This window comes from Zingiber officinale, chromosome 6A (genome assembly GCF_018446385.1).
Source record: "Zingiber officinale cultivar Zhangliang chromosome 6A, Zo_v1.1, whole genome shotgun sequence".
Lineage (NCBI taxonomy): Eukaryota > Viridiplantae > Streptophyta > Magnoliopsida > Zingiberales > Zingiberaceae > Zingiber > Zingiber officinale.
The window spans coordinates 105,619,407-105,635,456 of NC_055997.1; the positions used below are offsets into that span (position 1 = coordinate 105,619,407).

The following is a 16,050-nucleotide window of genomic DNA, read 5'->3' on the forward strand; positions in this document are numbered from 1 at the left end:
CTGTATTGAGCGCAAGTCTCGACATCTTACTCGATGAATTCCCTTCCTGATTCAACGATCGACTCTCAATTCTGCTACACATCGGATCAACTCCACGACTCGGACTACAGGAAGCTTGGCAAAATTATTCCTATTGATAACTTGAGATTATCCACTTAGTTCATCATAACATATAAATTAGAATTAATTTTATATAATTTCAATCCAATTAATTTTATAAAACAGATTGCCCCCACATATTTTACTCGATATGTGAGATGATTAATTTGCATCAGCAAGGTGTTTGCTTGGAGATGGCAATGGAATTTTAGGCTTCGAGCATTACACAAGACTCTGTACTTCAGTAAAATAATTCTTGTAGGAAAATTTTATTTTAATTATTATTACTACATTTTCTAACATGGCCTAGAGTCTTCGAGCATTACACAAGACTCTGTACTTCAGTAAAATAATTCTTGTAGGAAAATTTTATTTTAATTATTATTACTACATTTTCTAACATGGCCTAGAGTAGCAACGCATACGTAGGTACGTGCGTTTGATAAGGAATTAAAGTGTATATAAAACCTAAATTCTTCTTGTCTTATTGTAGTAATTAAAAATCTGCCTGCCGCCGCCGCCCCAAGACGTACTCTGTTTTAGTCTTCCAAGTGTTGAACGAAGCTGAACCGGCAGCGTCTTCATGATCGGAACAACACACTGATTCCCCTCCCCGATCGATCACGCCCCCGGCGCCGCGTCTTTCGGGCGGCTCTTCGAGTGGCCGCCGAACTCGCGGCCTCTGCGCGCGTAGTCCACTCGGTCGAAGCCCGCCGCGCGCCACCCCTTCGCGTACCGGTAGACCCAGGCGGCGCCGGCCACCCCCGCGGCCGCGAAAGCGCACGCCGGCACCGCCACGGAGGTCACCAAGAACGCGATGGCTACTGGCGGCGCCCAGATGGGGCTCGTGAGGAGCGCGGCGGGGCCGAGGAAGACGAGGGTGAGCGCGCCGGTGAGGAAGAGGAGGATTCCTCCGGAGGTGAGGAGGGCGAGGAGGCCGATGAGCTTCTGGGCGGAGGTGGGCGCGCGGTGGCGGAGTCCGCCCGGACACGGCCTCACGGCGGAACCGGTGGCTGACGGTCGCGCGGGGCTCGACGCTGGTCCGGTGCCGGCCGTTGGCTCTTCCATGGAGAGTGGCGTGGCGCGTTGAGGAGGAAGAGAAGAGACTGAGGAGGAAGATATAAAGGGCGAACGGGTGAAGGGGCGTGGTGACACGTAGTGAAGGAGTTGCATGCAAAGCGAGCCGTTCGAGCTAGCTCCGTCTGCAAAAGCTTGGTTTCAGGCAAAGGACTCGCTCTGTCCATTCTGTTTTTTTTTTTTTTTTAACCGATTCATTTTGACCGATCCGGTCCGAAATTTATAAGCATTTGGGGTGAAAATCCTAAAAATAACCACGATCTAGCAGCTGTGTCGTAGCATGGAAATTAAAAAAAAAAAAAAATCTTGGAGAAAGAGAATAGGGCCATTGTTGGTATTAAGGATTAACCTTGGAATAAGGGATCCTCTAGACGCTTGGAAGCTTCCATATTTTCCAGATTGTCGAACTCGCTCGGACCCTTGTCATTGGCATCTCTTCCCTACTCCCTAAACCGCTGTCAACGCCTGAACGCCTAGGGTGTGTTAGCCTGCACACCTAATTGGGCGTCCAGGGCGCCCCTCGGATGATCTGTCTCGAATATTTTTTTTCTGGTTTTTTTTTTTTTTTTTTTTTTTTTTGAACTTTTGATGGTGCAATAAGATTTTATATTTAGAATTTAGATCGTAAATATATAAAAATTTAAATTAAAAAAAATTAGGTTTACATAGGGCGAACATTAAAATATATATATATATATATATATATATATATATATATATATATATAATATTTTGTGAAATTTAGAAGTAGGAATTTTAAAAAATATATTATAAAATTTATATAACTTTGGTTTAAGTCATTGTTTTTTTTTTCAAAATTTCATTTTAAATATTTTAACATATTTTAAAAAAAAAAGATATATATAAGTTTAACTGAATTTACTGTACGTATCTATTTGTAGGAGTGTAGACAGCCCTCCAAATCAAATTTGTAACTAAGGAATGTTGTGATTTTAGGTTCTTCATCACTAATGCTTCTCAATTTATCCTGATAAATAGTAGAAAATTTTCATGAAATTGGATAAATCATCCCAAGCTCGACGTTTCCCAACATGATTATTATTATTTTTTTTTAGTGTAAATGAGCAGCCAGCCAAGTTTATCTAGAATTTGATTGGAAAAAAATTCATTTGATTAAATTAATGAGTCAGAGCTTAAAAATATTATCGAATCAAGCCTAAACTAATTGAGCCAAGTTCAAACTTACCCTTTCATAGTTCATCCCTATATTTTATAAAAAGAAATAACTATAGGATCAATTTATAAGTCTCTAATCTATTAGTATACAGTAGATAGGTTGGACAATTAAATTATTTAGATGAACTAACAAGACTACAACAGTTTGGATAAATTTAATGGGGCAAATTGTAAGAAAAAAAATCAGATAAATGTCCCTCTGCAAAATAACTTTTACTATTAAGTGTAATTAGGGAGGTAAAAATACACGCGATTTGATAATCTTATCTAAATCGATCTAAAAAACAATTAATTTTAAATTAGAGATATTCAGGTCAAATTTAGATTGAAATTTTGGATTAATTTGTTTCAAATCGGACTTGGATCAGGTTCGAGTTGATTTAGATTCACTTAAATTTAAGATTTAATTTTTTTAAGATTAAATTAAAATTTATTTTAAAAATAAAATATTGTAGGTACATTTAGAGTTTTTTTTATGATTAAATTAAATTATATTTCATTTACATAAATAACTCAATTGGTATAACAATAATAATAAAAGATTGAGATATAAGTGAAAAAATTATAAAAATAATAATAAATAAATAAATTGGATGGATTATTGGAGTTCGGATTTAAGAATTTCAAATTAAATTTAGATTTTGTTCGAATGAGTTTTTTTTTTAGTAACCAATCTGCAACCCAATTCAAATCCATCCAATCCAAGCCAATTGACACTAGTAAATGTAAACTACCAAAATTTGATTTCACAAGTGCTAAAAATTACATAACGTTTAGTAATGATTCTCCAACGATGAATGTAGAGAATTTAAAAGTTATCTATGCTTTTCCCGATGTCATATTTCCATGCTTTCTTCGTGTGCAGAGAATCAAAATAGATTTTATACGTTAAACTACAATCCAGGTTGAAAAACAGAACAAATAGCAAACGGATGCCCTTTCTAAATGGACTCAAACCGAACTGAATTAGATTAAACTGATTCCCGTTCAAATTAAAATTGGAATCGATTTGGGTTCGCTGCAATGAACATGGAACACTCAGGGCAGACTATTCACAAAGTTCATTTCTACAACTGATAATTCAGCTCCAAGATCTGTCGTGAGTTCTCATTCCTTAGCAACCAAGGTGACCATTGTTGACCGGGAACAAACATTATTGTGGTGCAAAAGAGCTTGACCATACTCTCGGTATTTGCTCGCGCATAAAGAACATGACAATGCAGAACCTGCATTGCTATATCTACTTCACCATCTAATGGTTTATCATCCCAGGATTTGACCAACTCATTCAAGGTTTCTCGCACCTTTGGAGACCAAGTACCAAAAAAGATATTACATATATGACAGACTTCACATAGCCAAACGATATTGGAAGAGGTGGCCATAGCATAACGTAACCAGATAAAATTCGAAGTTATCAAGCTTAATGCACCTATCACCTTGGACTGAAGGGTCTATAAGCTAATGATCATTCTTCTTTTGCTATCAATGAGCACCCTTTGGTCTCTTTGGGCGTGGAGACATAAATAGTTTCCGCACAGAAACAACAGGATCATCCACCTGCAAAATGTAAGAGTATCATGAGTATTTAGTTGTCTTCAGAACCTACAAAATAGTGGAAACAATGTAGTAGCTGCAAAACATTCTCAATCTCCGTACATCATCAAGCAAAGTGGACGAGGTCTCTTCCCTTGAAGTTAACAGTTCCTTCTTGCGCAGAACTAAAGCTGCAAGTGTCAGTCTCCACCCAGGCATAGCTTCACCATCCTCCGGAGCCACCCAGGGGCAATAGGGCCGGTGCTGCCTGATTGGATCAAACTGGCTGGCCTGATAATACTGTATTCCAGTTGATCTCTTGCCTGACGGACACAAGAGGGCACCTTATAATTGTGTTTAGAAGAGTGGAAAAAAAAAGGTGAACATGCTTTTCAAAAGAAATAATTAGGTATAGGTTGACAAAATATCAAACCTCAACACTGTAAAGAAAAAAGAATACAAAAATATTGTGATTTACGGATCTTACCAAATATGTCCTTTGCATCATCGTTTTTTTTAAATTCCACCAAATCCGACCTGTTAATGCTTTGGTTATTCATCTTTGTTTTAAGCATAGAATTATTTTCACCATTTCCAATATTTGCACAAGCACTTGCTATAGCAGCATCAGTAGCTGAAGCAGATGCAGTTAAATCACCACTGTTTGGTACTAAATTGTGAGGTATTGATTCTGATGTTAAAATATCATTGTTAAACTTGGTGCCATTATCTTGTTCTTCCACCAATTCAATCTCGGAACAATTTTGGGTGTCAATAGCCTTCGTGCTTGCAGCTTCCCCAGCAATCTCCAATTTTTTATAAGATGCCTCTCTATCCACAGTGTCCTCTTTATTGCCTTGAGAAACCTCTAACACATTTTGAATGCCCACTTGATTTTTAAGATTACCATCATCAGTAACACCTTCCTCATTTGTAGAGTTATTTGCACCACTACTACTGCTTGCACCAGCTATCTCTCCTTTAAAACTGGTTATAGCATTATCCTCATTGTTTCCGCTCAAATTTTCATTTTCATTTCGTTTACGCTTTAACAATCCTGGACCATCTGGGATAATGAGGCCCTCGGTCATCTCATTCTCAGACCATAATGGGCAATCCTCTACCTGCAAGCACTCAGTATTTGCTTGGTCCCTGAATGACTTTTCATGTTTGCTAGATATGAATTGGGTTCTCAAATGTCTGCTGATAATGGGAAAAGAAACACGCGGTTGGAAATTTTGTGTAGCTGGTGGAGGACCACCAGCAATTGTCAAATTCAAGCCCGGTGACCTTTCTTTCAATCCTGAACCATCATCCAGAGTATGGGAACCTCTACTAGTATCAAAAGTCCCCAATTTTGAATTGATTGTTCCTGAAATATCTGCTTTAGAAGTTATAATGCTAGAAGTGATCGACTCATTTTGGTCACTGGAATCTGCAAGTAAGGTGTAAAGTTCTAGAGGTCGTTGCACAGTTTCAATAGCCCATAATGCCACACAAGCACCACAAAATTTGCATTCTAAGACAGATGATGCTGGATCATAAGAATCCTGAGCGACATCCAGCGTAGCTGATTCAATTGACTCGATTCCCCTTGAATAAATCGCTAAGCCATCATTCTGTTCACCGTGCAACTGTAGTGATGACTTGGGCGTAGGTGCACTTTGTGTCAATGGATTGGATAGGTCTTGACAGTCAACAACATAGGGAAGAAGCCTAGGTTCCCAACCGCACAAGCAGATAATTTTCCATACCTGTATTTATATAAACATTTTAATCTTCCAATGAAGAACTATTGAACAAGTCTGACTAAAAATGAACTAAACATTCATAAATAAACTAGGTACTAAACTTGTTCATTTGGAATAATAAACAAGCAAACTTCAACACTTTCAAAGGCTAGGTTAATAAACAAGCTAGATACCGGCATAAATAATCGTGACTTGTTAATGTTTATTAATAAGCTGTCAACAGACTCGGCATGAACATTGTTCTGCAATTTTTGTGAGCATGCTCATGTGGGATATGCCACATATAGATGGAAAAGTTTTAAGTGAATTCATGATGCACTAATTATCTCATTTATTCTGACTATCCTTTGTACTGCTTTAGCTTCTTCCATGCTGGACAGTGGCTTCATTTCTATTTTCACATGCTTAAATATACTAAAACATCACATGCTTCAATATGCTAAAACATATATAAGTGTCATCTACTGATACACTGTTCAATTTATTCCGACTACATTAAAAAATGTGAAATTTCTAAATAATTTGTACGCTAAAAAGTGGAACTGCATGTAAATGTGATAATCCCAATGGTGTCTTTGGTTCACAAAATAGAATAGCTAAGGAATAAATAGTTTTCTAAGGAATAAAATAAGTAAGAAATAAATAAAAAATAAGCTTTCTATAGTTTGGTTCATGGATTGGAATGCACAAAAAATAATTCTTATATTTGGTTGGAAGGAATGTTATAAAGAACACAATAGTTTTCACAATAGTAAATAACTTCAAATAAATAATTTATTTGACTTATTTTCCTTGCAGAACCCAATTAGCTGTCTTGCACAAATTGGCCAACCCAAGCACACTACCTTACCCAATCACAGCTTGATCAGCCTGACCCAGCTTGCCTGGTCTGATCAGACAGTCTAACCCAACCGGCAGCCTATCCCACCCCGCTTGATTGGAACACCAGACATTCTTGGCCATACTGGATTGACCAGCCTATCTGGTTTCACTGACTTGGCCAGATCACCAGGCTTCCCAAACCAACTTCTAAATCCAACCCACTCATCCAATTCAATTGGTCTCACTGAGGCCGCCCCCTATAATGAAAAGAAAACATCGTATTAATTAATGAATATAGTGGAGAAGGAAGGCCATAAGTTGGATTATTAGGAATTTAATTAGTTTTCTGACCATTTTGGTAGAATAAATTTGACTCTCAATTTTTACTCATAAATAAACAATAAAAAATATCTATAATTCCACCCTTTTCCCAACCCAAATTTTCTTTCCCTAGCTTTTTAAACTTAGGATACCCACACTAAGTGATCAAGTGACTAATAAATGATGATACAAAAAATTAATAAATGAACCCTTCAAGCCTAGCCATATGATGAAGGCTTCAGACCACTGGTGGGCTACGCGGATTTAGCCTACATCACATGTTGCACGCAATCATTTGTGTATGTGTCACTATATTGCTATCTATCGCTGGTGAGGACTTCAACCCAAGTATTAGATGGTACCAACTATACTCTGTAATCAAGGCTCTAATAATTCACTTCTTATTGGATCTATTTAATAAAAAAAATGAAGTAAATAAACATGAAAGTATGTACATGTGTGGTCATTAGCAGGTGTTACAAAGTTTAAGAGTTGCTAACAGATACGATAGATGTGATTGAAAACTAGTTTTATCAAATAATTGATTATGCTTACCTTCTTTCCATTCTGCATTTTATGCTTATATATCCTGATGTGATTCTTTTATGAAAAAGTTCCTTCCACTTATAGCATTTTCTTTTCCTATCCAAAATATTCTTTACTTACACTTTGGCTCGTGTTTTGTTATATTTTGAAAGTGAATAGAGATTGTTTATTTGCTTTATAGCCACTTGATACTTGTTTAACTCGTGTTATACTTGTCATTGATGTTGTGGATATCGTATTCTAGTAAAGGTGGAAGGGGGTCCTTTCTAATATGTGGAATAAACCAAAGGTCATGACAACGGGCAGGACTATACCAGAATTGGCACATTATGGTACAAAAAACATACTTAGGTCGATGGCAAAAAAACAAACACAGAGAAGGATACTTTCAACTTTGCCTTTTTAGTTTATCTTTCTTAGTAATTTCAGATATCCATTTTAGCAATTTTATCTTTGTTACACTAACTTTTTGTATGTGATGTTTGCTAACAACCCAATACTTTGATTCATAAGTATGGTAGATAATATCATAGCCTTGTGAAATTCCCCTTATAGCATAAGGAACATATAATGATCACACATGACTACAGAAGCTCCACTTCATTTCAACTACTTATGTTAGCTAACTCTATACTTCTTTTGATTTCCTTATCCTTCACATTTTATTTCAATCTATGAAATTTTATTGCAAAATATTCCTTTCTAAAAGATATCACTTACATACTATATTCCAATTGTAAATATGGTTGTTAATGCTATCTATTTCATATATTGTAGCAATGAGTGATATCAAAACTTTGTTTGGCAAGTATTCTGCCAACCACCATTGGCAGTAGTAGAACAGCCAATTAAAAGAGCGAAAATAAACCTCATGTTCCTATTAGTACAACCATTTGTACTAAGTAATATATGTTTGAAATATATCCACTACATAACAAGCTATTCTTATTTGGAGAAATTTCTGTAATCGTGTAAAGAAACAGACCTGGTAAAACACATCATCTGCAGCAGTTCCCAAACCACTATCCATATCCTTGCATACTGAACCATCAACAATCTTAAGAGTTTTGCTGAAGTTAATTGGATAGTGTGGTGGCTCTGAAAGAAAATTCTCTAATTGGGGATTTTTCATCTTCATGTAATCCATGGCTGAGGATGAAATCAGAGGAAGCGCTGAGAGCTTCAGGAGTGCACAAGAACGCATATTGTAACTCTCTATCAAACTTTGTGGAGGTGTTGGAGGAAACAGAGCTAGTGTTTCATCACATGCATTGTCGATCCAAGGACATAAAAGCTTATGCCTGTTATTAAGCTCCAAGCTGAATACAGCAGCAGCCTTTTCAACTACAATAACATATATTTCATACACCAGGAAATGAATAGTAAAAAATAAGAGAACAATATGGACTATGCTACACAAACTTATGTCTAGTAGTATGAAATTTCAACAGTATTGGTTCACAAGACTCATCACATATGTAATAACCAAACAAGATGTATATAACAAAAACCTACTTTTCTCAAAAACTAATAAAGCCAAAATCCAAACTCTTAATTCCACTATTTTGACATTATCTAATGGCAAAACTAAAACATTGACATTGTGTAACTTTGTTCAGCTTAATCACAATACAATATACACAACATATTAATATCTGCATCTCTAGATCTTTGAAATGTATAATATAGTTAGCACACCTTGTTGCAATGACCATGACGAAGGAGTTGGGAATAGGAGCCGTGCTCCACATGATTCACAAGCTATGACCTCCATTTCCACATTTATCCAGCCTCTCCTTGCACAATTTACAGGATTAATAACCTGATACAAAAAGTTTCAGACTCTCAATAGGAGCCAATTAAAGAAGAAATGAAGAAGTACATACATATAAAGATTCAGGTTAGCACTGCTCAAATGTTAAATGCCATGAAAATGCAAAATTCATGAGCTGCTAGCATTTTTCGAAATGAAATGTCCATGAAGCTGATACCTACTTAATTTGGTCATGGTGTCATGAGTATAATTTTGAAGACAGATTATATATTTATTTAAATGTTTGAACTTTGAACGCAATCAAAAGAATGATTCTTCTCTTCAAAATGAAAGAAATGATCATGAGCATGATATTGGTTTATTTAACTGCACAGCTAGATAAAAGTCATTAGCTTCTTCTGTAATTTGAAGTTGATAATGATGATCCAAGTATTACAATAGTTTCAATTGCTGATTGTTATCAGTCAGCACGATCAACACTTATCATTTTTTATTGCAGACTGATAATGATATTACGTTGGCATGAATGAATGTCACTACGTCATCTGTGTTGATCAGATTTAGTTTGACAAAATTTCAAGCTGTTCAATCCCATTCATTCATGATTTGATGAGCTTTCAAGTAACTTGTTATATTTTCTTATGGAGTTAAATCATTTCAAAGTTGTTTTTTTTTTGTCTCTACTTTCTTTAGACTAACCAATCGATCAAAATGACTAATTTCTTGACAAAGATCACATTGGCTTTTGCTGATATGAATCCAACTCAGGCTATTTGTATCACTATCAGCTGCATTTTACAATTATGGATTATAGGATTAAGACCTATTTGATGAGTTTTCAATCATTTCTAAGTATTTTTTTTTTTAGTCTCTACTTTCTTAAACTAACCAATCGATCGAAATGACTAATTTCTCAACAAAGATAACATTGGCCTTTGCTGACATCAATCCAACTCAGGCTATTTGTATTGCTATCAACTGCATTTGAACTATGGATTATAGGATTAAGACATTTGATTTATCACAACATACTTTGAAGAGTGTCAAAGAGTGACAAAATATACCAAGTGCCCACATGGCACAAAATGAAGACCATACCATCTAGATCGGAGACCTAAACTGCTACACAGTGCGATCCTTTAAATCTCGAACCTTGGTAAAATACATGAAAGGAAAAATAAATAAATAATGTGTAAAAAGAAAGGTAATAACTTCTAGCACTTTTCAGTTTTTTTTTTAAAAAAAATCATAACCCAAAACTTCTTGATTGAGTCAGTAATCATATACAAGTATCATAATAAAGAGATGATAATATTCAAGAGATGGAACTATAGAAGTTTAACTCCAAAGATACAAGTAATATTCAAGAGAAGGAAATTTCCTTTTAAATGTTTGAAATCCAATCATAAGAAAGCATCCAAATCTACAAGTTTCTAGCACTTTTCAAAATGAAAAAGAAGGTTGATAAACATAATAACTTCTTGATTTAGTTAATTACATGACTTTGGCCTCTTTTGCAAGGAATCACTTCTAAGTTTGCAGATGAGATTTGTTTTCTGAATGTATGAAATACACACACCAGTCACTAACTAATATTAGTAATGAATCCAACGTACAGCCCAAGAATTTGGTATTTGGATATATCAATTTTACCAGTGATTTGCGCAGAGCTATATCTTTAGACTTTGATCATCATTCAAACATTTTTAAAACTTAAACGATAATCTATTTTGATACCCATTCTAATCACTCCATAATCATAATCGTTTGACTGATCTACTTAGAAATAGGAACTAAAATCTTAATCACTTGAAACGCAATGCCAGTCAGATAGGCTACATCAAATCAGTAGGAAAAGAATTGAATGAGAGGGAATAAAATTTTACAAACAATAAAACCTAAGAAATTACAAAGATAATCTATGTGTATTCAATATCATGATACAAAATTTTCATATATAGATTTTAAAAATATCTTTGTTTATATCGAATGTTTACTTCTTTTCTTATGTTGTAATTACCAATTAATGCAATGTCACCTTCACTGCACTTTGTATAACTAGATACTAAAGATTTTTTTTTTTCTGTTGTAGATTTATTTACATTATGATTTTAAAATTTGTAAATATCATTGGGCACCTATATTGTTTAAAGGTTTTTTTTTATTAAGGAACTCTTTACTGACTTTCAGCATTTTATAAAAAAAATAAATGAATCATCAAACGTATGGTTATTTTATGGATGGATAGAATTATTTCAATATATTTGCATTATGTTTGTATAAATATGTAGCAGTTAGTCTTTCTATAAGTCATATTCTGGCAAGTTATTATTCCAATATGAATTGCTTATCTGATATTATTTTTTAATCTTCTTTACTATTTTGAGTTTTATTATAGTAGACTGTATACTATACTGCTGTTACATCTATGGATCATTAATTTGTTATTACTTGACATAATCAGTAACAACTGCACTGTAATTAAATACATCTCTCCTTTATTAGTAGAGTACGTGTGGCTCACTAATTAGAAAGGACATTAATCATCCCACTCATTTCCTCCAGAGATCACATAAGATATTTACATGATTTAATTATGATATAATGTTTAATACCACCTTGTCTTGTTAATTATCAATTTTAGCACTTAGTCTTGATTTTGCCTGATTTAATCCAATTTAATTTGGATAATTGATTCACTTAGACTTTTTGTGATTGTGAAAGATGTTTGATTTTCATCATTGCTTGTCATTCTTAACAATCAAAATAAGCAATCTAATAATAAATCACACCTATGACAAAATGATTAACAGAAAAAAGTAAATAAGACTGTTACAATGGTATGTATTGCTTATGCAACACAAATAAAAAAATTCTACTTAACCTAATAATCATATTCCTCACTTTTCCATCTAGGCAGACAGTGATTGATTAGTTAGTATCACAAATAGAAGCAAAAGAGTCAGTTCTGAGATTGTTCATTGGTATAGACCATTATCTGTGGGAACTTTTGCAGACGAGCATGACCTACAACAATTTAATTTTGTTCCAATATAATTTTTATTTAACAATTATCGTGTAATTTCATAGCATGCAAAGTATTTCTTAGGAAACAGTGGGTTTTATGTATGATCTCTTGCCAGCAATGGTATAGAGGGCCTATTTGGACTAGTGATTTCCTTGTCTCCTGGACAAAGTTTGCAAGAGTTGAAGTTGACAAGACTAAGAGTTATATGATCAATAGTACTATAATCCAGAGAACAGATATTAAATTGGTCATCATTCCTGAAATTAGAGGGACTGAAAACACAAACATTATTGGCACTCACATGATTTAGTTAATGAGCATAAACTAGAGATAAGGGTTTCATTTCTTCTTTGTTGAATTCCTCAGCATTTCCCTGTTCTACACTTTAACTTCTGAGTATCATGGCTACCAACATGATCTTGGCTTACTGACCTTTAAATCCTCCATTTTGGCTAAGCACATATGTTTTCCTATGAAGTTTAAAACAATTTTCTTTGGTGTGGCAAGGCTTTTCAGTAGGTACACCAAAGGGCATCTTCACCAAGGAGCATGGTAGTCTCATCTAACTCATGATCAGAATAGGATTGCTTGTGATATTGATTCTTATCACCACTTTTCTTATTCATCACGGTTGAGCTTTCTATCAAATTAGGCTCTAACACCATACTCCTACTTTTAAGCCCAGACTACTATGAACACCTCATCAAGGGAAGAAAGCTTTTCGTTCCCAAGAATTTGAACCATGACTTGATCAAAAATTGAATTGGACTCTGTAAAAGATCACATCTTCCCTCACAAAATTGACTAGTGTTTTGAGTATCTTTGCTATGTTCCATCTTCAAATTTTTATAGTGATCCATCTCCAACGAATTGTTATTTATTTTGATTACATCGCTCGGTATTTGAATTTTTTGTCTTTAGGTCATCAATCACACAAGAATGTTTAGCTTTCACGTATGATTGCTCAACTATTTTGCACACTTCTCGTGTGGGAGAGAAGCATTTCCAAATGGATTTAACTCTAAAGCCATGATAAAATTATCTATCAGCATCTCATGCTTGATAATTTACATCCGTGGAATCTAGTATTGGTCGAATAAGATGGCTAAGTTTCTCTTTCCCTTCAAGAAGGAAATTAAGCCTTGTAATTCTCTGCCATGGTTAGATTAAGGAGTGGCAAAAATAGGTTAGGTTCAATCAATAGAGATATTGTTAGAAGTTCCTGACATGATTAGTAGTGCAATGAATAAATAAATAAATAAATTCAAGGATGAAAGCTTAGATAGAGATTGCACATGTAGGCCAACACTAAGATAGAAGAGAACTAGTTCCTTACTTGATTGTAACGGAATAAAGAAAAATTAAGTGAAGATTTTGAGGATGAAAACTTGGATAGAAATTGCACAAGTCAAGCAAAACACTGAGATAAAAGAGAGCTAATGATTAATAAAGTCTCAGTTACATCAATAGAAGGATACAAAAAGGATAAAGCTATATATACTTGAAGGAAAAAGTCAGATCCCAGTAACATGGAGCACTGATAACATGTGGAAGAAACTCTTATTATTTCCAGTACTCCATGTACAAGGGTACAGGGATTTGATCTCCATTATATGGTCAAGCCCCCGAAAAATAAGGAAACAAGTACAAAAGCAAATAATGTAAGATTCAAGAAATAGAGAGCAAAGAAGGAGAATAAAAGGATGGAAATAAGAGAGATTTCCTATGTGCAAGAATTCTTTTAGCTAACATAGACATTCCAGGAAACATAGCATAAAATATTCCAAAGACTCCAAGAGCTATGCTTCATTAATTTGGATGGAAGATAAATGAAATAAATTAAGAAACTTTTACTAGAGGGAAATGAGGGGAAGGAAGAAAGTGAAAGGATAAGTCCCGGCCTATTTCCGACATCTCACTTCCAAATAATCAGATGGAAATTGAAGAAAATACGAATTTGACTTGTATACTTTCCAAATTGCTAAAATTATTGTTCTAACCCATTTCCAATTCCAACTAAACATTAGTGAAAAGCATGAAATCTCGCTTCTTTTTATTTTTATTTTCCATAACTTCTAATCATTTCCTTTCTTTCTACTTCCTTTTCCCCAAGCAAAGACAACAAAACTTCTCAAGGAAAAGAAAAAAAAAAATAAGAAGAAATTGTTTCCATAGGATAAAGCTAAAAATCGCAAACCTTGGGCTTTCCAAACCAGGTCATGGCCTTGAAGGTAGCCAATCTCTTCATGAGATCCTCTCGATCCCAGGGCCGACAAGATGGAGCCTCCGCGATCGACCCCAATGACGACGACGGAACCCTGACTCCCCTGTCGAAGCTCCCACTGGAACCTGATTCCGTTCTATTCCCACTGTTCCGCACGCTAATTCTCATCAGAATCATCTAAAGCTAAAATCCTCCGCCAAAGCAAAGAACAAACAGGAGAGGAACAGGATCCATTGTATTTATCTCCTAGGGTTTGAGGAGAAAATGAACCTGGCGAGCGCGGGTCTGAGCTTGGGCGAGTGGGAGAGCTTTTCCATGACCCTTTGGAGCCGCTTCTCTGGATCACCCGCCGCCATGCTGATGCTGCTCGTGCTCGGCGTGAGATGGGTCGGGACGTCGAGGTGAGGGAGGGAGGAAGTGTGCACTTGCTGTTGTGATACGGCCCTGGACTCGATAGCCCGTTGGCACCCAACTGGGATAATTGGTTGTTAGGGATGGCTCGGATTCCATATTCTTCAGCTTAGTTATCGGATATTTATTTACATATTTAAACTCATGGAAAAACCTAATATTTTCTATACTAATAATTTTTTGTTCTTTAAATATTATTAAAAATATATATATAATAAAAAATTAGTTAAACATTTATATAACCTAATTCTAACCCCAACAAAAATAATGACTAGACTTTAGAAAAAAAAAATTATATATATTATTTAATCATATATTTAGGTCGGATATATATTAATAATATTTTCATATCTTTATCAGATTCAGAAAAAATTATCATCCCTCATAATATATATTAATAATATTTTCATATCCTTAGCTCAGATATTAGAATCTTTATGAGATTCAGAAAAAATTATTGTAATAGAGCCATAAAAGAAACAAATTTAATATTATGGGAGGCTATTTTCATAATAAATATTAAAATACATATATTATTATTATTTTTATAATCTAGAGATTAAATTCTAAAATAAACTATCTTCTTTTCTAATTTATCGATAAATTAGAAGCTTATTTTATATTATAAATTATTATTGAGCTCATAGGAAATGTTAGGGTTGTAAATGAGTAAGTCGTGTCATTTGTGGTAAGTTTATTTAATAAAATAATTAAACCAAATCAAGTTAAGTCTATAATAAATTAAGTCATTGAAATAATTACTCAAGCTTAATTTGATTTTTTTTACAAGTTTAACTTAAAACTTGATTCATCTAGATGTTATCGAACTTTTAGTTCAAGTTTGTTTGATTATTAATTTTTTTTTATAATTTCAAATTTATTTAATTGATTATTAAGTTTAATAATATAAATTTATTTGTTTATTTTAAATATTTATTTATCATATTGATAAGAATTAATATTGTTTATGAGCAATTCACAATATCTATTTATGAATATTAATGAATTGAATACATATTTTAAGTTTACTTATTTAATTTAACTAGTTGTTCAAATTTATCATTTAATTGAGTTTGTATATAAACAAATTCGTGAACATCAAATTTGTTTATGAACATTTTGTTCATTTGCAGTGCTAGGAAACCTCATAATATGGAGGTTAAATGAATCTTTGAAAGAGATAGGGTGCCACTAAGCAATTTTCTTTGTTATTTCACTAGAGGCTTCTCTTGGTTGCATTTCACCCTCAAGCATTTGTTAAATT

The 16,050-nt window shown here is 34.2% G+C and overlaps 2 protein-coding genes across 3 annotated transcripts; both read right to left on the reverse strand.

Annotated features, from left to right (window-relative positions):
* Positions 1-443: 443 nt before the first annotated feature.
* LOC121994277 (oleosin-like) lies at positions 444-1,187 on the reverse strand. The gene has a single exon (XM_042548369.1). It carries the CDS (start codon positions 1,165-1,167, stop codon positions 721-723), a length of 447 nt encoding a protein of 148 aa, XP_042404303.1. The 5' UTR covers positions 1,168-1,187; the 3' UTR covers positions 444-720.
* Positions 1,188-3,339: 2,152 nt separating this feature from the next.
* Positions 3,340-14,873, reverse strand: LOC121997249. Of its 2 annotated transcripts, none has more exons than XM_042551570.1 (7): positions 14,646-14,873; positions 14,349-14,520; positions 9,048-9,171; positions 8,335-8,693; positions 4,397-5,663; positions 4,033-4,232; positions 3,340-3,933 (listed from the first exon to the last, which is right to left on the reverse strand). In XM_042551570.1, exons 1-7 carry the CDS (start codon positions 14,729-14,731, stop codon positions 3,859-3,861), a joined length of 2,283 nt encoding a protein of 760 aa, XP_042407504.1. In that variant the 5' UTR covers positions 14,732-14,873; the 3' UTR covers positions 3,340-3,858. The 2 variants fall into 2 exon arrangements, with proteins under 2 accessions (XP_042407504.1, XP_042407505.1); XM_042551571.1 differs by lacking the exon at positions 14,646-14,873 and adding an exon at positions 10,222-10,275 and having other exon boundaries at positions 14,349-14,484.
* Positions 14,874-16,050: the final 1,177 nt, after the last annotated feature.